The sequence below is a fragment of the Mus caroli genome, unplaced genomic scaffold (assembly GCF_978045245.1).
Source record: "Mus caroli unplaced genomic scaffold, Mus_caroli_1 scaffold_18, whole genome shotgun sequence".
NCBI classification, from domain to species: domain Eukaryota; kingdom Metazoa; phylum Chordata; class Mammalia; order Rodentia; family Muridae; genus Mus; species Mus caroli.
In genome coordinates, this window is record NW_028227273.1 from 79,392,705 (window position 1) to 79,420,460 (window position 27,756).

General features: G+C 41.6%; 2 protein-coding genes across 11 annotated transcripts in view; one reads left to right on the plus strand and one right to left on the minus strand.

Annotated features, from left to right (window-relative positions):
* Ermard (ER membrane associated RNA degradation) overlaps positions 1-11,758 on the minus strand; it is a 39,897-nt gene extending 28,139 nt beyond the window's left edge. For 7 of the 9 annotated variants that reach the window (XR_015045818.1, XM_085832602.1, XM_029471372.1 and 4 more), the window contains exons 1-12: positions 11,704-11,758; positions 10,934-11,102; positions 10,205-10,344; positions 8,949-9,050; positions 8,244-8,333; positions 5,801-5,898; positions 4,916-5,052; positions 4,016-4,130; positions 3,157-3,259; positions 2,728-2,757; positions 1,827-1,895; positions 93-266 (exon numbers count right to left, since the gene is read on the minus strand). Coding sequence is in view for 8 of the 9 variants with exons in the window: in XM_085832602.1 (XP_085688728.1) it covers positions 93-266; positions 1,827-1,895; positions 2,728-2,757; positions 3,157-3,259; positions 4,016-4,130; positions 4,916-5,052; positions 5,801-5,898; positions 8,244-8,333; positions 8,949-9,050; positions 10,205-10,344; positions 10,934-11,102; positions 11,704-11,709 (1,233 nt within the window). In the remaining variant the exon portion in view is untranslated. Of the gene's footprint in view, positions 1-92; positions 267-1,826; positions 1,896-2,727; positions 2,758-3,156; positions 3,260-4,015; positions 4,131-4,915; positions 5,076-5,800; positions 5,899-8,243; positions 8,334-8,948; positions 9,051-10,204; positions 10,345-10,933; positions 11,103-11,608 lie in introns of those variants that run through there. The other 2 variants (XM_021186494.1, XM_085832604.1) reach the window with 2 other exon arrangements.
* Positions 11,759-11,795: 37 nt separating this feature from the next.
* On the plus strand, positions 11,796-26,101 carry Dynlt2 (dynein light chain Tctex-type 2). 2 transcript variants are annotated; one of them, XM_021186496.3, is made up of 4 exons: positions 11,797-12,028; positions 19,682-19,888; positions 22,592-22,750; positions 25,943-26,101. In XM_021186496.3, the coding sequence occupies exons 1-4, from the start codon at positions 11,927-11,929 to the stop codon at positions 26,051-26,053; spliced, it is 579 nt and encodes a 192-aa protein (XP_021042155.1). In that variant the 5' UTR covers positions 11,797-11,926; the 3' UTR covers positions 26,054-26,101. The 2 variants fall into 2 exon arrangements, with proteins under 2 accessions (XP_021042156.1, XP_021042155.1); XM_021186497.2 differs by lacking the exon at positions 22,592-22,750 and having other exon boundaries at positions 11,796-12,028.
* Positions 26,102-27,756: the final 1,655 nt, after the last annotated feature.

Genomic DNA, 27,756 nt, shown 5'->3' on the forward strand with positions numbered 1-27,756 from the left:
ATCAATAATCATATTTGAGAAATATGACATGCTCTTCCCTTGCTGGTGGTAGTACATTCCGCCAGCCACCCTCCTCCCTCCCTCTGTGGTACCTTCAGTTCTGACACTGTCCCCTTCTCAGTGAATCTGAGCAGCAGCACCAGGGAGAATGTGAGCAGCTGGCCTGCGGCCTCTTCTGGAAATTCATGTATGTTGATCTCGCCATGGCTTAAACGATCCCGGATACGAGGACCCTCCTGATAATTCAGGAAATCCCACAAGAATTCCTTGTAGAATTGACAGAGAAACATTCTGTCAGTGTTCTGGGCAGATGAAGAGTGAATGGCAGGGTTTCCTGGCAGTTCCTGGCTTGTTTATAAACTGATGGGAAATGCAAGTCTCAAAGAGGGCACTCACTCCATCCTGCAGCTGGAACTGTAGTGGGGAACCCTTGTTCAGTACAGCCTGCCTGTGGGGGGTGGAGGGGAGGGAGCACCAACCACCAAGGGAAGGGAAACAAACTTCCCTAAAGAAGCCTAAGTCACTGCTCTTGCTGGGAGGAGCATAACCAAGCAGCTGTCCCTTGGCCACTGCTTCCCCTGCATTCACCAAGGACTACTCCTGCATCTTAAGCCAACAAAGATGGCTGCTCCCTCTTCTAACACTACAAGGCCAAAGCCTGCCTCTGCCAGACTATGGGGGCGGGGTGGGGGTGGGGAGTCAGAAAAGCACTCATGTGGACTGACTGCCAACAGAGGAAGAGTCCAGGGTGTTGTGGATAGCACTGGAGCTAATTATATTTGATGTTAATTCTGATCTAAGAGGGACTTCAAACAAGGAATGAATCAGCACTCAGGTGATTTCCTGTAAAGCTGCTCCCCACCTTAATTTGTAAAATAAAGGAGAGCTGATGATTGCGCAGATAAAGGGAAGGTGGAGGGGAAGGTGGGGGGGGGATGGGAGAAGGAGATTTGAGAGAGGCAACTCAGAGGAGGAGGAAGAAGAAGAAGAAAAAGAGCGGAGCAGAAGCACGTAGCCTGGAGAAACGGCAAGTTCTAAGGGGTCTCATAAGATGTGGAAGATGGTAGTGTAGTGGTAGATCTGCCCAATCTAGGCACACAGCATGTATTCATATTAATTGTGTTGTTTTCATTACCAGGGTATATTTGGGATGGAGATTTACCACAACACCAGGGGATTCAGGATCAAAAAAAAATCAGCTAGATTAGTCATCTTACTGTCTGAGGGCAGGAAGGGTGTCAAAAATCACATAAGGAATGAATGGGGCGGATAATCCAGCTCTTCTCTCAGTAAGGCGGTCAGACAGAAAGTATCTACTGTAGTCTACAGAGAAGTCACTGTAGTATTCTTACAAAATATAAAATGCTGACTGAAAAATGGGCCAAAACATTAACTGTATCATCCAACACTTAAACTTTTTTTGGGTTTTTTTTTGTTTTTTTTTTTTTTTGGTTTTTCGAGACAGGGTTTCTCTGTGTAGCCTTGGCTGTCCTGGAACTCACTCTGTAGACCAGGCTGGACTGGAACTCGAACTCAGAAATCCGCCTGCCTCTGCCTCCCAAGTGCTGGGATTAAAGGCGTGCACCACCACCACCCGGCCAAACACTTAATCGTAAAGATATCTGACTGTTTTTAAGTTTTACAAATATATAGTCCTTTCTTTAGTAAAAATACATAGAATCAATAAATAAAAAGTATTTAGAAAGAGGGCAGCCAAATCATCAGGCACTCAAAAGCACAGAAGTGACAGCAGGCCGGCTCCTGAGCACACCACAAAAGATGTTCATAACCAGAAAGGCGCGAGACTGGAGATTCATGGGCTTTACCATGGCAGGCTCTCCAAGGAAACAAGGAAGCTGGTTGATGCTACCATCACTCATGTGTTTTGCCAGTATCTAGAACACCAAACATAGATGAGTCAATAAGCTGTTAAGCTGACACATGTACAAGAGTCATATATGTACACGTACAGAGACACTGATCTGTACACATACAATTAGAACATTTGTATTTCGAAAGTTGTTGCCCTGGCTAAAAATAGTTGTTCACAGCAGTGGTTATAGCCAATGGTGTCAATCTGCATTTTCCAACTTTGTGTTTTGAACAACTACAGAAATAAGATTAACAATGTTGGGCCTCAAAATTAACCTAAAATCTTTATTTATTTATTTATTTATTTATTTATTTATTTATTTAAAACAGAGTTTCATGTATTACAGGTTGGCTTCAAATCCTGTATCTACCTCACAAGTGTTGGGATTACAGGTGTGTGCCATCATGCTGGGTATATTCAGTGCTGGAGATTGCACCCACAGCTTCATGATTGCCAGGCAAGCACTGCATTCACTAAAGTATAGCCCCAGAGGTATAACTGACATCTTGCATGAGCTGCTTCTTCTTGCCTATTACCATCAACATCTTCCTGTAAGCATGCTACTTATAGTTAATCTTTCTGGTTTTTATTAGTAGTAGTATTTTAAATTCACTTATTTTACACGCATTGAGTATTTTTGCATGCGTGTATGTATGTATGTGTACCATGTGCATGCCTATACCCAGCTGTGGGCCAACATATGTGTGCTTGGAACCAAATCCAGGTCCTCTGCAAGAAAAGCACGTGCTCCTAACCTCTGAGCCACCTCTCCAGCCCTAATCATTGGGTTTTAATTTGTATCTTGAAAGAAAATACATTTTTTTCAAGTTTTTTTTCCAAGTTTGGCTACTTACTTCATCAAAGGTGGTATACAGAATTGTTGCCTGCAGAAAAGGGAAGATAAAAAAGAGAAACAAAAGGGAAGATAAAAAAGAGAAACGATTAAAAAGAACAGCAGTATTCTGCAAAATCAGAAACAATTCTGGCTTCAGAAAATGTTGATGCTTTTGCAACACCATGAAGTTTAAAGGGCAGTTTGGAAACAGAACCATCTTATGTAATCACAATTCAACTAAATATATGCTGTAACAGCAAATAAAGCACGCTCTGTGTGTGTGGTGTGTGTGTGTGTGTGTTGTAAGGGACTGAATCTGGGGTTTTGCACATATTATGCAAGTGATTAGCTAACATTCTGCATCTCCAGCCCTTAAAACTTCTAAATAGCCACAGACAATTGTCAACATAGTAACTGCAGTTTGAGTGAGTAACAGAAACACTTGTACCTCAGCTGTGAGCAGTCTATCAGGACACTTGTTAACTGCAGCAAACAGTCTCCTGAGTCCAGCTTCTAGCTGTGACAGCAATAACATGGTGCAGTCGGCAAACCTGGGGGACCAGAGTCTATTAGCAGGTGTCTCAGTTACTGCACTGCAGCCTCAACACAAAGAATATGGCATTGAAAAATAAAAGGATATACAACTTGCTAATGTGGAAGCAAAATACTAGGATCCAATTCTAAATAGACTAATGACTTTAAAACCATTTTTCTTTCTTTTTGGGGGGGAGGGGCATGTTTTAAAGCTTGATGAAACCTTTTTCGTAGTTTCAGTAGAACAAAATGTCATTAAGGATTTATAAACAGTGTATATCACTTCTGAGGATGGCCAGAACAGAGCTGCAGAGCTGCAGAGCTGCAGAGCTGCAGGGAGTAACTGAGGAAAAGTGAATTCAAGCATGAGGTCACCTGAGGATCAGTAATGACCCACTCACTGGATCTCCAGGCTCTGCCTCCCTGCAAACATGCTGTGCCTGGCCTTTGCATGGCTTTGTTTTGAGGGAATGCATGGCCAGGCTTGTCTGTCTTCCTCCCTGCCCACTCCTGGAGCTCTCTAATGATAGGTGCAATATCTCACTTATGGTAAGAGCTAGAAAACACTAAGAAGCTTACTCTAACAGCAACAAAAAGCTCTATCAACAGCACCAAGAAGATGACACAGAGCATCTCAACCAGTCAGGGCTGGTCTCAGTCACCACAGGAAGGCGTTCTGCACTCAGCCTAATCTGAGAGGGCTCACCTCTACCCCCTCAGCATTGCGCAGGCCTCTCATCTAAGCACCAAGAGCACCATGCCACCCTTGTTACCTGCGCGACTTGAACTTGCTCACGGCCATTTCCCAATATGGCAACATGATTTTTAATAGGAAGTTGGATTTTGTCATCACTGTCTCTAATGTTGACAGTACCTCGTAAGTCACACCTGTAAAAGAGCAAGTATCTTCGTAAACACAACCATAGTCAGCAACGGAAAGATGTCAGGAACACATGTGGACAGACATGTCAACCAGCCAGCACCCTGGGACAGATGAACTGTGGCCTGAGGCAGAGCATCTCTAAAAAGGGAGAGCACCTGGCCTACAGCTACAGTAGAGTGGCCTTAGGAAGTTGCCAAAAGGAAAAAATGGGCAACTGGATCTCTTCAGAGACTTGGGCAGCAACTGAGAGTGGGGCTCAAGCGAGTTGAGGACACTGACCTAGAGGAGTAAGTGGTAGTCTCAGAGCCAGGCACGGTGGCACACACCTTTAATCCCACCACCTGAGTTCGAGGCCAGCCTGGTCTACAAAGTGAGTTCCAGGACAGCCCCATGGCTATACAGAGAAACCCTGTCTCGAACCGCCCCCCCCCCCCAAAAAAAAAAAGAAGTAGTCTCAGAAGATACAGCAATTTTCTACTATTGGCACATCTGATATAATGGCCACTTGTACAGATGTAGACAAGGTGAGAGGAAAGAAGAACAGATACCATGAATGCCCCCAAGATTTCTGAATGGTAGCACATCTGAGGAAGAGACCAGCTCTAGCTGTGACTCTCAGGGCCAATAGCATCCAGAGCAGTGGGAAGGGGTGAAGTTTAAAAGGGTCTTCCAATAACTTACAGAGCCATCTTGGCAACGGCAAGCGCATATTTCACCAAGAATTCAAGTCTGATACTACTTGCAAAGTGCGCAAATACCTTTATGAAGACATAGTAAGGGGGGAACTTGCCAGGAAAAACAATCACATCCTCTAAGTTTGTGAGTGTTACAAAAGGTCGATGTGCCAATGTGGCTTTTGTGTGGTGAAGGTAACTCTTCAGTAACTGACCCAGTCCTGCCGTCAACAGCAACATGGCTGAACAGTATCTAGGGAAGGAGACAGAGAGCCCCTGGAAAATGAACAGAGCCACATACAAAGAACTCTCCTTAAACAGAGGTGTTAAAATTATGCCAGGGGGATTGAGATGGATCAGCAGGGAAAGGCATCAATAGCCAAGCCGGATGCCCTGAGTTCAATCCCTAGGCCTGCATTTGGAAAGAGAACCATTACCCACTATTTCCCTTTGACTTCCACACAATATGGGCATGAATAAATGAATGTAAAAAAAAAATTAAGGGAATTAAGAAAGGAAACCATCAAACTTCAGAACTCTCCATGGATGGAATTAAGCTGCATAATAACCAGGAAGGCTTTCTACCTATCCTGGCACCTACACTTGTTCCTAGGAGCAAAGGCACTGAAACACTTTCTGTCCCACCCCAGCTGCTCTGCTGTTGATGGACAACTTGACCATCCATGTCTCAAATATTTTGTCTTTCACAAAGAATCCTTCCTTCTTGTGAAATTCAAATACAGCAAATTCTTTTTTTTTAAAGAGTTATTTATTTATTTATTATTATGCATAAGTACACTGTAGCTGTCTTTAGACACTCCAGAAGAGGGCACCAGATCCCATTACAGATGGTTGTGAGCCACCATGTGGTTGTGGGGAATTGAACTCAGGACCTTCGGAAGAGCAGTCAGTCCTCTTAACTGCTGAGCCATCTCTCCAGCCCCAAATACAGCAAGTTCTTAAGCAGATTAAGGAAGAAAGTTACTTAAGCAGCAACTCACTTTGGAGGAATATCTTGAGGGGAAGCAAAGCCATGCCACAAGACGTTTCTCAGGTTGAGTCCGCAGGGAGAGCCGATGAAGACTTTTAGTACGTCCATCTAATGCAGTAAGACAGCAGATTACGGAACCATGGAGTAAATCAATTCAAGCCTAAAATGTTTGCTTTCTCCCTTAGACCTAAGAAAGCCAGCAGCTTCTGCTGGTGTTAATAGGAACAATGATGAAACTAACATGAAAATGTTAGTACATTTTTATTCAGTATGTGCCAATGTCTAGAGGTCAGAGGAGAACCTGAGGGAATTGATTCTGTTTCCACCAAGTGCATGCTACGATTTGAATTGTTGTCAGCCTTGGTGGCAGGCACCTGCCCCCAGTGAGCCATTGCACTGGCCTGAAACCAACATTTACTAAGCGGTTAACACATGCTAGACACATTTTAGTTAATGAGTCATCAACTCATTTATCCCTCGACCCACCGTTGAGGAAGGCAATAATATTTCCCCCTGTGCATATAAAGTAACACAAGTGAAGAAGATGAGCCCAGGGTTTCAGAAACCAGGACCGGCAAAGCAGTCCTAGGGCTAGGAGCTAGCCATGCACTCAGAATGTACAGCTTTAACCACTAGACATCAGAGGCACCCAGGATCTGGACACAGCAGAAAGTGACAGACACAAACTCCATACCAGGCAGCATGGGCCTATATGGTAAAAAGGATGAGAATAGCAGCTCCAACTAGGCTGTATCCAAGTCCTGTGTTCCTGCCTGCCTGCACAGACTCGTGAGAGAGAAGACCAGTCAGCCCTCAAGGGAGAAAGGGAAGCAGTCTTGGTTTATGTGGGCTGCTGCAGAGCAGAGTGAAAACTGCTTTCTGGGCCTCTCAAGCAGAACCAGCAGATGAGAAGCTCAGAGGGGTTTAACCCAACATCCATGTCAACAGCCACATCTCTCCGGAGCAGCCTCAGAACTCTGTTCCCTCCCCCCATTTTATATACCACTTATCAGCAGCTAAGAAAATCATCTAGAACAATTTGCAAAACACAAGAAAATCAAGAAGAGGGAAGACCAATGGGTGGATACTTCATTCCTCCTTAGAATAGGGAACAAAATACCCACGGAAGGAGTTACAGAGACAAAGTTTGGAGCTAAGACGAAAGGATGGACTATCTAGAGACTACCCCACCCGGGGATCCATCCCATGATCATCCACCAAACCCAGACACTATTGCATATGCCAGAAAGATTTTGCTGAAAGGACCCTGTTATTGCTATATGAGGCTATGCCGGTGCCTGGCAAACATAGAAGTGGATGCTCACAGTCAGCTACTGGATGGAACACAGGGCCCCCAATGGAGAATCTAGAGAAAGCACCCAAGGAGCTGAAGGGGTCTGCAACCCTATAGGTGGAACAACAACATGAACTAACCAGTACCCCCAGAGCTGTGTCTCTAACTGCCTATGTAGCAGAAGATGGCCTAGTCGGCCATCATTGGGAAGAGAGGCCCCTTGGTATTGCAAACTTTATATGCCCCAGTACAGGGGAACACAAGGGCCAAGAAGTGGGAGTGGATGGGTAGGGGAGTGGGGGGGGGTATGGGGGACTTTCGGGATAGCATTTGAAATATATAAAGAAAATATCTAATAAAAGAAAAGAAAAGAAAATCATCTAGAGGACAAAAGTGTCCATTCGGAGGGACATGGTTAATGGGAATAAAATGTGTTTAATGATTCAGTAAGCAAGAGTCCATACTCCAGCCTCAGCTCAGGCTTTCCACCGAAAATTATTTTCAAGCTGGCCAGAGAGTGAGCAGGGGGTGAAGGTACGTACACTGAGGATGGTTTCTCAGCCCCAAATGTGAATTTGGTGGATCTCTGGTACAACTAGGATGGCTGTTCTGGTCTTCTGCCTCTCTGAGCTGCCTACATGTCACCCTTTAGTTCAAAGTCTCTTGGTTACAGTCCCTCTAGAATATTCTAGAAACTATAAAGGCTACATAATAATAATAACAACAATAATAATGTTATATAGTATATATAATATAACACACACATTATGCCACTGTAAGTCTGAATGGCTGCAAAAAGCATAAATTCCTACCTGTTAAAAACACAAGTATTTTAGGACAAAGATATAATACTACCATTCCAAAGTGGTAAATATAGTCTATGGTGATTTAGTAATATCATTATGAATATTTAAATTAACAAAGTGATATGCTTCTAACTGCCTCTCTGGCTGGACTTTATGGCTATTCTATCATTATCAAATCTGGGAAGAGAAACCCTGTGGAATATGTGGGAGAGAGACAATTCCAGAAGGAAGAGAGACGAATACACTTAATCGGTTAAACAGTTAATGCCTTCCCAGAGTACTTTAGCTTAGGAAGATCAAAAGCACAGCTCATGCCAGCTACTCTATGCTTTATGTATAATTTGCATACTTACCACAGCATGTCCAAAGACTTGTGCAAGCTCTGCAGATGCAAGAAGATCTCTTAGGAGAAAGGGGCACTCTTTCCCAACCAGTAAAAATACCTAAACAAAGAAATCACATAATAATTACATGATAATCAGCAGTGATAATTTTTAAACAGAGCATAATGAATGAAGTGTGGTACAAAGAAACAAAGAAAAGCAGTTAGACACAGATTTCCTTTCCTATGTGTGTGTTTGTGTGTGTGTGTGTGTGTGTGTGTGTGTATATGTGCACATGCCCGTGCACACATGCGAGTGCTCTCAAGCACATCTGGCCTAGGGGCCAAAGAAAGGCAGAATCCTCCATCCCTCTCCACCATATTCCCCGAGACAAGGTCTCTTATTGAAACTGGAGCTAGAATGGAGGCCAGAAAGCGCCAGTTATCCCACTCCTGTCTCCACACCATCTCCACACAGGGTGGTGTTACAGGAGGTGGAAAAGCAACCATCCATAGCTTTTTATTGTTTAAACACAGGTGCTGTAATCTAAGTTCAGGTACTCATGCTTATGGAGCAGTTGTGTTTTTGTTTTGTTTATTGAGTCATTTCCCAGCTCAAAAGAACTAGGATTTCTTAACTATGTACAAAGAGAATCGTTGTATGTTACAGAAAAACAGTAATAAAAATCAAGAGATCTGAAGTCCTGTGTTCATCCATGAGGATTCTCACACTCACGTCGCCGAGGGCTCGCTCCAGACAGGAAGCTAGTTTCATCACGCCGAGGGAGACGGCAGCAGGCTCTGAGCTTTCCAAGGCATCAAGTATCTCAAGAAACAACTATTCAGAGGGAGACACACACTAGAGCTCAGAGTCAATGAAAGATGTTTCTCAAAGCAACAATAATGTTTATTCAATTACTACTTCCGAACTCAAGCCTCTTAAGGTTTGAAGGTTTAAAACTTTTGGAATAAAAAGAGTTTAAATTGGAAATACTATAATAAAGGAAATTATCTGACACCTAACGGGTTCTTTGGGAGTTCTTTAAATGTTTGTTCAAAGCACACATTTGGTGATTTCCTATAATGGTTTTTGGTTTGGTTCCTCTAGAAAGCAGCTTCCCTCACCGTTCTAGAGTCAGGCATACTCCAGGTGCTGCATTATTATAGTCCTTTAACATGTCAAACGAAACACAGGAAAGGACAAAACGCAAAGCACACAAGATCTGCTACCTTCTTTTCAATTCCCTGTTAAGAAAGCAAGCGCCTACTCTCTGATCTCCTAACCTTGTCATCTCCCTGGGAGGTCTGCTCTATATGCTCAAGTAGACTTTATCTTCTAAAGCCAAATAGAGCCCAAAAGTTGTTCAAAGTACTACCTTCAACTCAGGCTTCAGATACAAACTGCTTTGCCTTCTCTTGCAGTCCCTGGGACCTCTTCAAACTTGTAAGGTATAGTGAGCATAGTGAAAATGCTTTTTATACATGGAAAAATAACTTAGTCAGGATCCCCACTCCACCCAAAGCTGTACCTGGTAACCAGAACTCAGTGACATCACCCACTCAAGATAACCAGACACAGTCCTAGAACCCCATGACGACCACTGGACAGTATATAAACAGAGACTAAAAGCCGTGCTCTGCTCTGCACGTCTGGAGAGATGTCACTGTGCTCTGCCCTGCAGCTGGAGAGTCTCCCTAGAATCCTGACCCTCAAATCAGAGACTTATGTTAAAGAAGGGACCTGAGCTTCAGCTAAGATATGTCACATAGTTAGGGAGATAGGCTTAGGGCTGGAGTTAGGAATTTAGAGTATGAATATTATGTGATGACCCTTGGCACAATAAAATATAACTTCTGTTAAAGTAACTACGTGTATCTACCTGCTTGCTGTGACATTAGGCCAAAGATGTAAAAGACACCCTTAACTTGGGAAGTAACAAGGACTTCCAGTTTGTGAAGTCTTTGATTTCGAGAGGGATGCAAATGTCAAACCTCTGGATAAGCCGTCCACTGGTACCACGGCGAATACTGAACTTCAAACTGAGCTTTGGTCAGAGCTGAGATATGCAGGTGGATGGCCTCACACACCGGACCCAGCTGCTGCACACTTCTCCTGTAGTCCAGACTTCGCCCTGATAGGAGGAGAAAATGGTTTAGCTCCACAGCTCTGCCAAGGAATGAAAAACATCTAAATCAGCGAAAAACCTTTAATTACAAAATGTCCCCCAAATCAAGCAGCTTATAATTGAACTTTGCTAAGTATACACGCAGCTCAGTAGAAATGCACTGTAAACAGTTTTACTACCAGAACAGAATGTGTAGCTGGAGGTTTGGTTGCTCTTGATAAACTATAAAAATATGTAATTTTAGATATAACTCATATTGTCAATTAGGTGCTGTTCTGTGTAACATGATGAGAGGTGCTGCCTCATTCTGTCTTGTCTTTTATCCAGAGAATCCATTTTGTATATATAGCTAGTGACTAGTGGATCCAAGCCCTAAGATACTAGAATAGTCTAGTATCTCTTAGACCCTGCCTTCTTGGCCCTCCTGCTTACATTATGCCCTTAACTAGACCTCTCTTGACTTTTGCATATTTCTCCTCTGATTTACAACCACACTATAATACTCTTCAAGAAGAACAAATGAAGGTTTTACCACACAACAAATTTTTAATGTGACAGTACTAACTGAAGCTTGATGTACAAAGAGAATACGAACCTAATTCTTCATATCTCACACGGTCAGTAATTGCTTTCCATCGTACTTCACCATTTTGAGTTACAATGCTATTGATATCACAAATTTCTTTGAGTTCAAACCCAAGGTTACAAATCAAGTCATGCACTAAAGGAGAAAGGCATGTTGTAATGGAATCCCCTGGTAAAATCTGAAATATAAACCATAAAAGGCACTGTTACATTCAAGTGGAAAGAAAATCCGACCTTAAGAACAGAGTGAACTAAGGCATGACAGCTGTTAATATGCTTTCTGGATACCATAATAGCTCTATGTGTAGAATAGTGCTTAGACACTAAGGGTATTTTGTGTATCCCTTTTAAATATTCATTGTGGAACTGGAATCGTTTCGTTAATCACACTTGCTGACTCTGGAGTTAGGAGGCTTGGTGGGTCACTCCTTTCAGCATTCCTTTATTATACCGCAGTTACAAAAATCAGAGATACTTTACAGGGAGTGTGAGAAGAGAAAACCTAGTCCCTAACCTTGGTATGAAACACAACTCCTGGCCCAGAAGCACCGAGTTAAGGATGTAGAGTGACGGATGCCAGCCCTGAGGTGATTTACCTTTTTCGTTGTTTCGCAACCCCTCCCCCCTCTCATCAAACACAGTGTTCTGTAAATTGACTTCCCCAGTAGCAGGTAAGCCCACCCACACGCTCGCGTGACAGTATTGCGCTGCGGGCCTGCCAGGACGGGCTCCTGGAACAGCAACTCAGAATAAGGGATGAGACGCATCGCTCCGCCCTACCTCCATCGCTTCCGGCTCGGGTCGCGGCGCTCTCTGATGACTCACGCGCCCCTCCTTCCCGGCTTCCGGGATGCGGCGCTCTCTGATGACTCACGGGCCTCTCTTCGCCGGCTTCCGGGACGCAGCGGCGTAGGCGCGAGACCTGTGATCCGCGGCGTCTGAGCAGGGGCGTTGGGCAACTACACGGCGGAGGGCGGCGCGGCGTCCCGGTGAACCGATCAAGATGGAGCGGCGAGGCCGAATGGCGAAGACGCCCACCAGCCAAACGCACCAATCCCCGGTGTCTAAGAGAGAAAGGAGGCCTAGCATGTTCGAGAAGGAGTCAGTGAGTGAAGACCCGAGGCCCAAGACAGCCTTCCCACCCTTTAGATGAAGCTTGTTCCCTGTCTGCCCGGAGCCCAGCACGGCTGCCCGCCCTTCTTCCGTTTTTTGACCAGCGCGAAACTGAGTTTAGGCGGAACAACGTCGATCAGATGTTGAAGGCTCAGGATATTTTGTTGTTAAATCCAAGGATTTTACACAGGCATCCTCAATTCTTTTCAGACTTTCAAATGTCCAGAATTATCAAGTAGTTGTATTACACCTTATAAATGCAATTTTAGTATATATGTAACTTACTAAACTCTAGTGAGTTTATACCATATGCACATTAATATACACACAAGCGCGCGCGCGCGCACACACACACACACACATCCCTAGGGGGGGAAAACTGATGTGCTGATCAGTGAAATGCTTTTAGTTTTAAAGAATATTAGTTTGTTATTTGAAGACTATATAAGGAAAAATTTAAGATATTTAGTCATTTCTCTGATATCAGTGAAAAAGATCATTTCAGTAGAACACTGGCATTTCTGTATGATTGTCCCTTTGAAAACCGTTCGTGCAATCAGGGGTCTATCTATTGAGGTAATGAGGGAAAACATTTTGCACAAGGTTGCAAAACTAATAGTGGTGAGCTTAGGACCTGTGTCTGAGGACACCTAGTGGCTTCTTTTCATACCTACTTCTTGTGGCTCATGAGTAATAGGATGAAGCTAGATATAATAAAACACACGGGTTTTTAGAACTGAACTATTTTGAGATGGCCCCGGAGTGATGGCAAGACTTCAGGTTTGAATGTCTTTTTAGTGTCAGTGTTTTACAGAGAAAAGAATAAAAAAGTAAGCATGCTGAGTTCACCCATCTAGGAAAGAGCAGAACAATGAGCTATGTCTAATTGCCAAACATAATACTATGTTAATGTTTGGGTTATGAACACTAAAGGTTTCTATATTTTGAGACAGACAAGAGTGAATCTAGGAATCTACTGCCTATTTTGAAAGTTGAATGAGCGCGGATTCAATCCGAAAATACACATTTAGTAAAATCTAGAAACAAGGGTACATGGAGCAAGGCATCTTATTTGATTGATCTATATCTATAGATCTATATTTCTTAAAATCTAGCCTTCTGAAGGTAAAAACTTTGAAAATGCCAATAATTAAGAATTTAAAATAGGGGGGCTGGTGAGATGGCTCAGTGGGTAAGAGCACCCGACTGCTCTTCCAAAGGTCCAGAGATCAAATCCCAGCAACCACATGGTGGCTCACAACCATCCGGAACGAGATCTGACTCCCTCTTCTGGTGTGTCTGAAGACAGCTACAGTGTACTTACATATAATCAATAAATCAATCTTTAAAAAAAAAAAAAAAGAATTTAAAATAGAATCCCACACATGTTTACTAACCCTAACACCAAAAGTTATTTTCAAGTGGCCAGTGATTTCTGTATTTCTGAGAAAATGAAAAATCGACACTTGAATCAAATGAGCACCACTTGATTTTACCTACCCTGTATCCATTTATAACCAGTTATTTATTGTGTCTTCTGTGTGTGTGAGTTTGGGTACCTGTATATGCATCATGTAAGTGACATGAGAGTGTGGTTGTGAGCCAGCATGTGGGTGCTGGGAGCCACTGAGTCTCCGAGAGCTGCAGCCTCCCTGTGGCCCTTTCTACTCTCTGGTGGGAGTGTTTTCAGAGATGTAGCTCACCTCACACTGGGCAGGGCTTCAGTGGGTTAAGTGACTACTCAAATTTTGTAGGGATAAAACCAAATTAAGTTAATGAACTAAGAAAATACAAGGTTTGTTATAATGGCAGATGCAAACTGGAGTGTTCTCCTGTCTGCGAGTACTCTGTCTTTCCAGTAGAATATACTTTTGCTTAGCCAGAGTTAGGTCATTGTAACCAAAGATTTCAAAACCTTAAGAACATTATTAAAAATTGGCAACTTTATCTGTCTCTCAAGCATATGTATTTGAAAACCATAAACATTAGCAAACAACACTTTTGCTAAATAATTGGATATCATTGAAATTATGACACGGAGTAAACTGTTTATTTAAATTTTGTAAGTGGGCTCCATGTAGATAAATGCCTCTTAGTAGCTAGTTTTGATAACAAATTTGATGTTTTTTAAAAAGATTATAAAGGTTTCATATCAACTGAAAGAATAAAATACTTTTAATAAATCATGTGACTAGTATACATAAAGAAATGTCAGAAATGCATTTTAAAGTAGTAGGTTCATTAAGAGTTAATATGAGGCTCTGTGTGTTCTATTCCCAGAAGGATCATATAACCTTGAAAACACTATTAGTGATAGTGCATTAGTAGCTGTGTCCCTTGAGTATACTGTAGGTCAACAGAAGATAGTAGGCACCCCTTAAGAGACAGGTTGAGTTATCTTTCCATACATAAATACAATATCAGATTATGTGCAGTGAATAGAATTAACATTCAATATCACAGAAAGAAGGCTGGCATGAGGGAGGAGAAGTTCTGGAAGGGTATTCTGTCAGTGACGTGCCTTAACAGTCATGTTATTTAAGTCACTAAAGAAAAAGGAAGAGAGACAAATACCATTTTAAATAATAGATGAAAAATCACAGATATGAAAATGCCTTTTAAACCAGAGTCTCAGGGAATACCAGGCATAAGAGACAGGAACTCCTGCCAAGGCATACTTGAAACCAGTGATACAAACATTTTTAAGGAAACTAACTAGGGAAGAGAAAATAGGCATCTCAGAAACAGTCTGAATCAGGAACGTGATCTTCACTGAAAGGAAACTAGATCTAGAACACTATGCCCAGCTAAAATAAAACTAGACCCAGAATACCACACGCAGCTATAATATATGTCAAAAGCAGAACTACAAGCTCTTATTGTAAGGAAGTTGAAATCCTTACATCGTAAATGACAAAAGGTGGCAAACTGAAAATCAGTTCTTACATTAGAAAAGCGATTGTAGGACAGATTGCTACCATAAAAGTTAGTGATGGTACAGAGACTTAACACACCAAAGCTCAAGCTTTTAGTGATAGGATATGAAAATCTGAAATGTATCTGATGAATTATTAAGAGTTCCTCACTCCCATGTATATGTGGTATATGTATAATTAATATATATTCACATAATATTCATATATTAAATGTATACATGTATGTATTAAGATTAATATTTAATTATATGAATTAAAATTTCCAGAGAAACTTAGTCATTGAGCAGTCTTGCTTTTAGCAAGGAGGGGTGGTGGTGGTGGTGGTGGTGGCGTGTATGTATGTGTTTATGGTCTGCAGAAAATCTGCTCTCTTGAGAAATTAGTAAACTAGACTTAAGCTATTGAGATTTGCAAAGCAAAGGTGAACTATTGAAAGTGAACCAACTCCAGCCCTTTCTAGATTTTCTGTTCTTAAGGAAGAGAGAAGGCAGTGTGGACAAGATACCTGAGAAAAAATTGTGAAGTTCACAGTCCATAAGCACAGGCTCATTTAAGACCTAAGACCTAGTCATAGGATTTAGACTACATCCTTTTCTCCTGTGCATTACAACAACCACATTAACTTGAGGCCTTTTATAGAAGTTCTCAAAAAAAAAATTACAAGGCATTGGGCTGGAGAGATGGCCCAGCAGTTAAGAGCACTGACTACTCTTCCAGAGATCTGAAGTTAAGTTCCCAGCAACCACATGGTGGCTCACAACCATCTGGAATGGGATCTGATGCCCTCTTCTGGTGTGTCTGAAGAGAGCAACAGTGTACTCACATACATAAAATAAATCTTTTTTTTTTTTTAAATTGCAAGGCATACTAGATGGAGAGCACCACAAAGACAGTAAGCACTAGATCCACACATGAGAGGAATAAAGGTATCAATAGAAATAGTCACAACTTTAAAAAGCACAGGCTGAAAAGGGAAGAATGTTTAAAATTTTTGAGGCAGTTATAGAAGTTGTAAATTATTCATAATAGAAATTCCAGACAGAAAATGGAATATAAGGGATATAAGTCCAGTAAATTAAAATAACTCAGAGGCCAGGAAGGTCAGAGAACACAGCAGAAAAACATGCGAAAACAAAATCTATATGTAGGCATATATTCTCAAACTACAAAAATTAAAGATGAAGAAAAGTCTGAAAAGAAGCCAGAAGAGAAACATACTAACTATAAGAATTACATTCATTCTCAGATATGAAAAACAGAGTGAAGTAAAAATATTCAGAGAAGAAATGTGACAACCTAGGATTGGTTTTCTTTTCTTTATTATTTACATTTCAAATGTTATCCCCTTTCCTGGTTTCCCCTCTGAAGACCCTCTATCCCCTCCTCCTTCCCCCTGCTCACCAACCCACCCATTCCTGCTTCCTGGCCCTGGCATTCCCCTACACTAGGGCTTAGAGCCTTCACAGAACCAAGGGCCTCTTCTTCCATTGATGACTGACTAGGCCATCCTCTGCTACATATGCAGTTAGAGCCATGGGTCCCACCATGTGCATTCTTTGTACAACCTAGGATTTTATACCCTGCAAAACTAAAATGAAATGAGAAAGGATTTTTGGACAAAATAACGAAAGAAATTTATCTCCAATAAACCTGCCTTACACAAAATGGAAATCAGAAAAGGAAATCAGAAAGGAAAAAGGAAAAGGAAATCAGAAATAAAAGGAAAAAAGGAAATCAGAAATTTGAATATAGTATTAGAGTAAATGAAGATTAATTAAAAACCTTTAATGTTCCTCTTTTTCCTCTAACAGCTGTTCTGAACTTGTTGGAGGTTGCAGATCAGGTACTTACATTATGATTCATAACAGCAGCAAAATTAGTTATGAGGTAGCAATGAACGAGTTTTACAGATGAGGGTCACTGTATCATGAAGAGCTGGGTTAAAGGGTTGAGAACCACTGCTCTAACAGATAACGGTTTGTTAAAAAAAAATAACAGGAAATATATATAAAATTATGTTTGCACATGAATGCATGTTAATGTACCCAGAGGTGAGATGAATGGCTGTGTAAGAGAAGGAGAGGGAGGGAAGAACTTGAGTCATTTTAACCTTGCAGTTGAAGTGTCAGTTGACCATGATTGGATTGCCTGCACATGCGTATTTCCAAAGTCTACAGCTAAGAGAGGAGGCCAGGGAAGAGAAACATATGTGTTAAAGAATTAGAGGCGTCATGTTAGATGCTCAATTTAAAGCACAACAGAAAAGAATGGAGGACCAGAAGAACAAGGGCATCTCAGAGAGTAGAGTAGCATATGTGATCGATACTCATCCAGGTGTCCTAGCGATCACTGAATGTCAGCAATCCAAGTACAGCAATTTAAACACAGTTGTCAGAATGGATTAAAATAAGACTCAACTGTGTTTATAATAAACTCACTTAAAATACACATACATAAAAGGAGACGGGTGAAGAAAGATACACTAATATCAGAATTAACTATGAGTAGCTATAGACTTCAGACAAAGCAAAAACCAAAGCAAATAAAGTTATCAGCAAAAACTGGGGCACTGTTTATCAAAAATGGGGCCAGTTGCCTAGGAAACATTAATTATTGCAAATATGCAGCTGATAGAGCATCAATGTATCTATGAGAGGAAAATGGATAGGTTTAAAGGAGAAATACACTAATCCAGCATTATAGTAGGAGATTTGAACAATAAGCCTGTCAAAATAGTGGACAGTGCTGGATTTGTCTTTTATAGATCATCTGCCTACCGTGGGTGAGGCCCTGGGTTTGATATTCAGCCCTTGAATTTTTAAAAATTTTAATAAATTTTATTATTAAAAACTTGCAAATAAAAAAATTGTGTGCTGAAATGAACTAAATCCCAAATCTATACATCTCAGTGAACTGCTCTCCAGTTAGGCTAGCACATAAATAGATATACACACACAAATTTGAACATGTATGTTTATGTGTGTCTTAGTTACTTTAATACCATAGCATACACAATCAACTGCTGGTAAATAAATAAATAAACCAAAAAAATAAAATTAATTGCCCTAATGAATATTAAAGCAAAAAACTAAACATGCTAAAAAAAAATCCTAGCATGCTTTTTTCAATTCTAAGAATTCTACACCATGCCTAAGTTTTCCAGAATGTAACAATAAGTCATTAAAAGCCTCCCAGTGTAGTACACTACATAAAATGAAGCAGTATGATATATAGTCATATCCAACTAATGAGAAAACTTGTTATCTGTCAAATTTTACCCTTTCACAATAAGAATACTGAACAAAACAATAACAGGAATTATCACAACATTAAAAGGCCATATATTAAAAACCCATAGCTAACACCATATTCAGTGGTAGAATTTGTCCTCTAATATCAGAAGTAGGGCAAACATGTCTCTTCACTCCTTCTAGCCAAGCAATTAGACACGAACAAGAAATGCCTGGTTATTATGAAAATGAATCTTGGCACTTTAAATGAAAGGCTGAAAATTAATCCAGGAACTGCTGTAGTGTGGTATTCAGCCTTTTGAAGAAACCGCTATGTGGCATTGTCATCTACAATGTGCTGGGTTGTATTCACAGCACTCACTGATAGCCTGGAGCATGAGCCCACCAGTCAGTCACAGGTTGGACACACCTCTACGGCTCGAAGTAACTATTGTAATACAAATTGTATATTTTAGAAGGAAATGTCATGTTAAAAAAATCACATGTCAAAAATCATGGACTGATATATATATGTGTGTGTATGTATGTACACGTACATATATCTGCTTTTGTTATCTTTTCAAGTTAAGATTTATAAATGTGGGCTGGCAAGATGGCTCAGTGGTCCTGAGTTCAAATCCCAGCAACCACATGGTGGCTCAGGACCATCCGTAACGAGATCTGACGCCCTCTTCTGGTGCATCTAAAGACAGCTACAGTGTACTGAGATATAATAATAAATAAATAAATAAATAAAAGATTTATAAATGTGTAACCCAAAGATACTACTTTTTAAAATAACTATATGTGAAATAAATTTATGTATAATTTTTTAATGATTGTAGGCAGGAAGGAAGCATAAAAAGTTGTTTTATCTTTATCCCTCAGCCATTCTGCAGGCTACTCTTGTTTCTGGTTCTTTTCAATATTTTGTGGGTAGTCTAAATACATGCGCCCGAGTTTGTATATCTGTGTGGTGTATGCCTTAGTTGCTGCTCCTATTGTGTGATAAAATATCTTTAGAAAAGTAACTTAATAGAGCAAGTCTCTTTCAGAATCGTGGTCCCAGGGTACACCCCACTGAGACAGAGAAGGCATGGCAACAGGAGTGAGAGGTGTCTGATCACCTTGGAGCCACACTCAGGAGGCAGAGGGCAGTGGTTACTGGTGCACATCACTGGCTCCTTCCTAGGGAGTGGTGCCACCCATGGTGGGTAGGTCTTCTCACTTTAGTTAATCAAATCAATGTCATCCTCAATCCGCAAGCCCGAACGCCTCTCTTTAGGTGGTTATTTAGTCTCAAACTGACAATGGAAACGGTTATGCTGTGTCTACATAAAGCATAGGCTCCCTCAAGTTGAAAGCTAACAATCTGGGAACAGAAGTGGCTGCCTAAAAGATTTCAGGTTTGCTGGCTCTGTCTCCACTGATGCATATTCTTAAATTCTAAAATGCAGTCTCTCTCCCTTCCTCTTTCAGTATGCACAGATCTTAAGAGAAAGACTGAGAGAGTCTTTTCATGATGTTCAGTATGTGGAACCTCCGTTTGATGACTCAATTGCTGATTTAGGCAAAGAATGGAAAAGTGCCCTGGCAAAATTAAAGTTTGCTAATTCATATAGAATGGAGCCACTGAAGAAATTTCAAGCACATTCTGTAGAAACTAAAATCCAGCAGATATTAAAGGTAATTAGGGACCAGGGATATAGCTCAGTGATAGACACAAAGTGTCTGTGTCTGTGTCTGTGTCTGTGTCTGTGTGTGTGTGTGTGTGTGTGTGTGTGTGCATTCACTATAATGACTGCCTGTGAAAATATGGAGACTAAATGGTCCTATAATCTTCTTAGTGTTTGTTAAACTCAGTCTGAATCTAAGGGGAAAGACAACCAGTTTCCTGTAAACTAAATTCTGATATGGGTTAGATATTTGATGCACTGCCTGTAGGACAGGAAACATGCACTGGTGGCTTTGCTAGTTGAAAGCAAACTGGTTTTAGTGGTATGGGGAAAAGGCATTTCTTCCAGGTCAGTAACTGCATGGGTGGTACCAAAAGATGTGCTTACGCAGTGAAACCATGTCCCCCACAACAGCTTCAGCTGCAGATGCTGCCTGGCTAATTAGCTTCCAACCCTTTACCTGGATCTGTCTCTTCTGAACAGGCCAAATAGATGCATTGAAAAAGGCTGTGCTAAAAATCACAGTGGCAGTGATTTATACTAATGCTAATTCTAAATGTGTCCACTGGAGGTTTTCTTCAATAAAAACACTTACTTTCATAGGTCAAGGAATCAAGGTGGACACTCTTCCAGATGCTAAGTATGTCTGATCTAATCATGCCTTTCTATACCTGGCTCAGGGTGGGTTTGGAGAACCTGATGTTTGCTATGTGAAATGGACTTGTAGTCACATTCCATTGACCTACCAATGGATCCCATAAAAAACCAAGGCGTGGAAAGGCAGAGTCAAGCTACTGTGTACTAATGGGATCTGGATTAGAAAAATTGGAAGGTCTGATTAAAGTTGTGTGGGCTGAGCGGGCAATCCTAGAAGCTCTGTGCCTGGGAACGCAAGGCCACTTGGAGAAGTGCTGTGCTCTGCCTCCTTTTCTGTCCCTGACAGTAGTTTTCCTTTCTCCTGGTACTGGAAAGGAACTTTGCTGTGAGAGTTTAGTTCCTGCTTTCAGGAAATATAAGGAAGGCCAGGCTACAGCACCCACAACTTTTTTCAAGTAATTTTTGGGTCAAAATAATATGAGAAGGAAACTTATTTTAAGGTAGCATATTCTGAACCTCTCTACCACCTCCCATCCCTCCATAGCTAACTGTATATTAGAAACTAAGTGATATTTGGCAAATCTATTATAACTTAAAGTTTGGGGAAAGAATTCTGAGCAACACAAATAGCGTATGTGATCTAAGAGTGTATATTTTTGTTCTCCTACTTGACCCTATCCCATAAATGAAATTAAACAAAATTGAATACATAGTGGGTACGAACCACATTTACAGAAGTCACCCCAGGGTCCTTAGGCCAAAGTGAGGTCAGCATATGGAGCCGGAGAGACTCAACAAGCAATGGGCTGGGACTACTCTCAGAGAAGACTGACCTTGAACCTGCATTAGAGTCAAAAGCAAGCAGACGATGCTGAGTATTGGGAAGAGAGATCCAAGCCCCAGTGCAGGCCTCCAGCCAGCTGTGTATATGGAAGGAACGGGTCAGCGAGCCAATAGCAGTAGTTGCAGAGAGAAGAGAAGAAAGAGGGGGTAGAAGGAGCAGGCCAGGAGGATGGAGGAAACACATCTATTTGACTTTATGTTGCTGTGAATCTGAGTGATAGGAGTCTGCCTGTTATCACCAGAACTCAGTGTAGAGTCCTGGGTGCACTCCAGAAAGGCAGTTAATTAAAGGCTTGGTTATCGATCAGCTCCTTCCTGGGTTCAGCTTCACTCTCATTTTGTAAGAAAGGCCCCTGGGATGAAGAGATTGCTCAGCAGTTATGAGCCCTGGCTACTTTTCCAGAGAACCCACATGGTGGCTTATAACCATTTATAACTCTAGTTCTGTGACATACAGCACCCTCTTTTGGCCTCCATTGGCACTAGGCACACATGTGGTGCACAGGCACATATGAGGCAAAACAATCATGCATTTAACGTAAATCTGAAAAAAAAATTTTTTAAAGAAAGGAGGTGGTCTGTGGTCGTGGTCTGTGAGCTACATCTCCTTGTCATAGATGTTAGCTTATTGGTAGATATGGTAAGTCAGAGTTGTCACAAGGAGTAAGAGAGAGAACTAAGTTCTGACCCAGAGAACATAGCAGTGACACAAACCAACTCTGGGCCCAAAAATAACAGGCATTTGGAAAACTCAATCCAAATTTTTATGTACACATAAACAGAAGATGTATCCTTCCTCTACTATGGATTTCCAGAAACTCTTTGAAAGTCTCCTTAGTGAGAATGGAAACTGGGTTATTTACAACAAGTTGGCAGAGCAGCCTTCAAAGCAGAAACTTACAGCTCCGGTGTTGATCATGAAGGGCAATTGAACTTAATATTTTTGGGACAGGTTCTCACTATTGTAGCTCTGGTTGGCCCGGAACTCACTGTATAGGGTAGGATGGCCTAGAACTTATAAAGAGCCACTTGCCTTCTCAGTGCTGGAATTATAGGCAGGTGACACCAAACCTGGCTTTGACAACTGAACATAATTTCAGAAGCAATTTTTCCCAAATTGTTATTAAAAATAAATTGGTATATAAATATATGGTCATCTTCAGGAACTTGTGTATTTTAAAACAGTTGTATGTATTATTTAGATACATGCCTTGTATTTATATAAAAACATTTGGTTTGAGAATTGAAACATCTTTCTTAATTTTCTTTAAAGGACAGTCTTAAAGATGTCAAATATGATGACAAAGCCTTCTCTCATTTGTCACTTGAATTGGCAGATCGAATATTGGCAGCAGTCAAAGAATTTGCATACCATCGTTATAAATTCATTATAAAAGTATTATTTATTCAAAAGACTGGTCAAGCAATAAATGTAAGTGCCCCGACCACCCAACATCTGTCCCTTTGGGCTGTGAAGTGTCCCCAGGGGTGGGCCCTGAAGGAACTTGGATGCACAGATCATTTTGTTAAAAAGACTTTTTATCTGAAAAGTACTTACCTAGGAATGCATTTTTGCTATCAATAATTGGCTAGATTATATAGCTTGTTTCTTGGTTATACCAATTTTGGTAGTTTAAGTATCATTTAAATCAATTAACCAGTAAGCCTGGTGGCACACGCCTTTGATCCCAGGACTGGGGAGGCAGAGGCAGGTGGATCTTTGTGAGTTCAAGGCCATCCTATTCAACATATTGAGTTCCAAGATTGCAGAGATACATAAAGAGACCCTATCTTGAAAAGATCAAAAGAAATAAATATTAATTAACCAGTAAGTTTCATTTAGGCATATTAGGCAATGAAGAATGTTTATAATTTGATATTGGTATTAATATGTGATTTTTTTAGGGATGAACAAGAAAGGAAAGTTATGGCTTAACAATAGTATATTATGTGTTAAGTTGACAAGGGTCAATTGTGCTGGCTAGTTTTTTGGGTTTTTTTTTTAGATTTAATTTTATTTATTTAACGTATGAGTGCTCTATCTGCATGTACACTTGCATGCCAGAAGAGGGCATCAGATTCCATTATAGATGGTTGTGAACCACCATGTAGTTGCTGGGAGTTGAACTCAGGATCTCTGGAAGTGCTCTTAACCACTGAGCAATCTCTCTAACCTGTGCTAGCTAGTTTTATATCAACTTGACACAGGTAGAGTCATATGAAAAGAGGGGGCCTCAACTGAAAAGTTGCCTCCATAAGACTGAATTGTAGACAAGCCTGTCGGGCACTTTCTTAATTAGTGATTAACGCGGGAGACTCCAGCCCATTGTGGATGGTGCCATTCCTGGACTGGTGGGTCCTGGGTGATGATGAAGCTGGTAAGCATCTCCCCCATGGCCTCTGTGTCAGGTCCTGCCTCCAGGTTCCTGGTTAGTTTGCTTTCTTGCTGCGGTTTCTCTGAGTGGACTGTGATTCAGGATGTGTAAGCCAAAGCCAAACAGACCCTGTCCTCTTCAAGTTGCTTTTGGTCATGAGGTTTCATCACAACAGTAGTAACCCTAACTGTGATAGACAGGCAGATGGGTGCTGAGGTCAGAGTTACAGACAGAGGAGGTCCTACGTCCATGCGGAACTGCAGCACATGAAATCCATGCACTGAAGAGCAGGAAAGTTACAGGTGGTGTGACTATGACTAAATACCAGGGCTCATGCTATTCAGGCAGGGACATGAATAGACAGGAATTCAATCTTTAAGTTGCACTTTATTCAGAGAAGACAACAGGCTAACCCCTATAGGCCACCTTCCACCTCAGACAGCAGATTACATGTAGAAAGGGGCAGGAAAGAAGGCTATCAGTCACTCCAGAATTCAGTCTTGCCTCAAATCACATTTCTGACATGTGTAATGGCTATGTCTCTGCTATGAACCTAATATGCCTTTGGGTGCTTCTAAGCTGGGTTAGGGAATGGTTAACCCACAAGAAACCATTCATTAAGAGTGATACATATGAAACTTAATAAGCATAGATTTCTTTTTATAATATGGAGTAAAAAACTGTTATGCCGGGCGGTGGTGGCACACACCTTTAAACCCAGCACTTGGGAGGCAGAGGCAGGTGGATTTCTGAGTTCAAGGCCAGCCTGGTCTACAAAGTAAGTTCCAGGACAGCCAAGGCTACCCAGAGAAACCCTGTCTCAAAAAACCAACCAACCAACCAACCAAACAAACAAAAAAAAAACCTGTTACAATACAGAATATAACAATGCTCTTATGTATTTATCCTATTTGACATCAGTAAATTCTTTGTAGAAAAGATAAAGTAGGGGTGATATGCCAGAGCCACTGCTTGGGACTCCCCAGAAAAGGGAAGGCTGGCCGATAGCCTATGAAGGAACCAGCTGTACCAAGCCAAAAAGAACATTTTAGCAGAGGTCTAAGGCAAGGCTGGTCTTAGTAGGATGGGAGAATATACATGTCCTATATATAGTGCTAGTGTGACTGAATAACGAGCTGTCTGGAAGTGAGGCTCTCAGACAGCAGCGTCTCGGTCACCATTCTGTGAGGCTGCTCGGCCTGTCACCGCCTGTGTCGTCTGGAAGGAAGGCTCACTGGTGTGCTGCAACTGCTCTAACTCAGCTGGGCCTGAACATTTCCGACAACCTGCCCCTTGCCTGACAGCAGCGCTGGCTGCCATTGGGCTTCCCCACATTCTAGCCGTCCTCCTGTGGACTGATCCTCTCCGTAGAGGAGTCTCAGTACAGCATTACACAAAAGCGAGGCCAGAAACTACCGGACCTTTGGCACTCGCTTAAGCTGTACAGTGTCACGTTCTGTTGCCTAGAGCAAATCAGAAGGCCACCTCATTCAAGGGCTGAGGAAATAGTCTCTCAGGAGGAACCACAAGGAAACTCAGGTCATTTTGAATCCATCACAGATATAGTACAGCTTGTCTTGTCTTTGCAGGCATCACAAATAAGTCATGGCCTATTTGTATAACTGGCGCTGTTGCTGCCAGACAAGGCCCTCCTAACAAGGCTTTTGGCTGAAGATTTTTAAATGTGGCAAAAAGGATTCCTTATCATGGTCTGGAGCACAGTACACTGGCTTTATAGGCCCCATTACAGAGCCCTCTGTTCCTGCCTAGAACTCAGTAAAAGGCATCTACCAGCCTCCAGAAAATAAGGGAGGCAATCAGTATCCTGATTCTCCATGAAATGGAAAATTGGGCTTATCTTATAAAAATCCTTAACTTTTTAAACATGGATGTGTGTTTGGAAGCATGGGGTTGTGCTCAAGAGTTCAGGTACCTGAATTGGCGAGAGTTATGGATTCCCTGGGAGCTGGAGTTACAGGTAATGTAAGCCATCTAATGTGGGTACAGGGAATTGTGTCTTGTGGAAACACTGCACACTCTTAACTGCTGAGCTATCTCTGTGTAGTGCTAGGATGGAACACAGGGCTTTGAGCTGGTGTGTTATCACTTAAGTTACCCGACTCAGCCTAACAAATTATTTCTTAAATGAAACTTTCTGAGAAACCGACACACTATTTTAAAAAGCCAAGCTACTGTAATTTAAGTTACTTAACACATTCCATCTGAGTCTTTTAAATTTTGTCTCACAGATTGCCAGCAGATGGATCTGGGATGTGGCATGGGACAGCTGGGTCGAAGCTAAACATGAGACAGAGTCTTACTTGGCATTGGTCTTGGTGTTTGCTCTCTATTGTGAATAGCTCAGGACCAGCAGTTTCACCCCCTACACCCTTCAAAATAAATGATATATACAGATCTGTGAGCCTCGCGTTACCTTACACATGCGAAAGCCAGTTATATTACTTGTTAATATATGTTACCTCGGAGCAGTAGAAAAGGTAGGTATGAATTCTTACATATTCCAATACAGAAGTATAATTATCCTTAGGTTTAAGGAAATTAGGATAGCCAGGCATGGTGGTATGTGCCTTTTTAATCTCAGCATTTGAGAGGCACAGGGAGATTGATCTCTGAGTTCCAGGCCAGCCTGGTCTACATAGTCAGCTCCAGGATAGACAAGTCTGAGAGTGTGTCTCAGAAATAAGTAAAATAAATTTAGGGCTTGCCATAGAAAATTAAGTGGAAGTCTCAAATCATGTAAATACAAGATACATTTTGGGAAACTTACAAGGGCAGATGCATTTTGGATAGTGTTTTAATATTTTGTGTTCGTTCTTTTGGAAGGACTCGCTAAGCTTAAAGCAAAAATGATAAAGTATTAATGTTTTCTTATCTAGATCCCTCCTTCTCTAAAGCTTAGATTTAAGCCAGTCTTAACTCTACATCCTTGTCCTCAGTTTGTGTCACATTGTTTCCCGTCTTTAACTCTTAACTTCTTTTCATTTGCCCTGTTCTCAAGCCAAACTAGAATAAAGGATAAACCTGAACATACTTCCTGTTTTCCAAATTGTTATCCCTTTTCTGTCTTGAAACAGGTGGTACTTAATCTCAGTTGTATACTTGATGAGAACCTAGAATCATCTGTAATACCTGTGAGGGGTTATCTAGGTTCATTTAGTCTTTGGACATGCTTGTGGAATAGCTTGATTAGATTGAGGTGACAAGACAAGACCACTGTGTGTAGCACCAGAGCCTGGTATAGGATCCTGGACCACACAGAAAGGAAAGATTGAGTCGAGAGCATTTTCTCTGCACTCTGGGTGGTGATGTGACCCCTGGACTGTATGTACACTTGCACGGAGCCAGAGAAACTCCTTCTCCCATAGGTTGCCTGGTCAGAGTACTTTATTACATCAGGGAAAGAACTAGACAAATCCCGGTTTCCACATTAGATATACTATATTTGTCTCTCTCTCTCTCTCTCTCTTGGTTTTTTGAGACAGGGTTTCTCTGTATAGCCCTGGCTGTCCTGGAACTCACTTTGTAGACCAGGCTGGCCTCGAACTCAGAAATCCACCTGCCTCTGCCTCCCGAGTGCTGGGATCAAAGGCGTGCGCCACCAAGCCCGGCCCCCGCTCTTGTCTCTTAACTTTCAAATTTTATAACATTAAAATCTTTTTGTTTTTTAATTGCAAGTATGTTCTTTCCCACCTACGCGATGCCCTTAAGTTCAGTTATATATATATATTTGTGTATCACTTTATCTTGAAGCTGCAGACATCCTCCTCTATGGCAGGCACTCCCTTCACCTCTACCTTGTGTAGGTGAAGGGGAGTCATTATTTGTTGGCTCTATACTTCATGTGGATACACTATATATATTTCAAAGGAGGAGAGAAGTGCTGGGTTCACTTGCTGGAGCTAGAGGCCGTGGCTGTGAAAGGGAACTCGAATTCTAAAATCCAAGAGCTAGATCACCACCACCTTTTCTGGTTTGGTCCTGTACATTCTTGGAAGTGTTGTGGGGAGTGGAGGGTATGGAGGATGGGGGATGTAGGCCTGCC

Coding starts and splice junctions, on each gene's coding strand:
- Dynlt2 (XM_021186496.3), top strand. CDS start 11,927: ATGGAGCGGCGAGGCCGAATGGCGAAGACGCCCACCAGCCAAACGCAC. Junction 19,889..22,591: donor AAATCCAGCAGATATTAAAG/GTAATTAGGGAC, acceptor TTTTCTTTAAAG/GACAGTCTTAAAGATGTCAA. Junction 22,751..25,942: donor AGACTGGTCAAGCAATAAAT/GTAAGTGCCCCG, acceptor TTTGTCTCACAG/ATTGCCAGCAGATGGATCTG.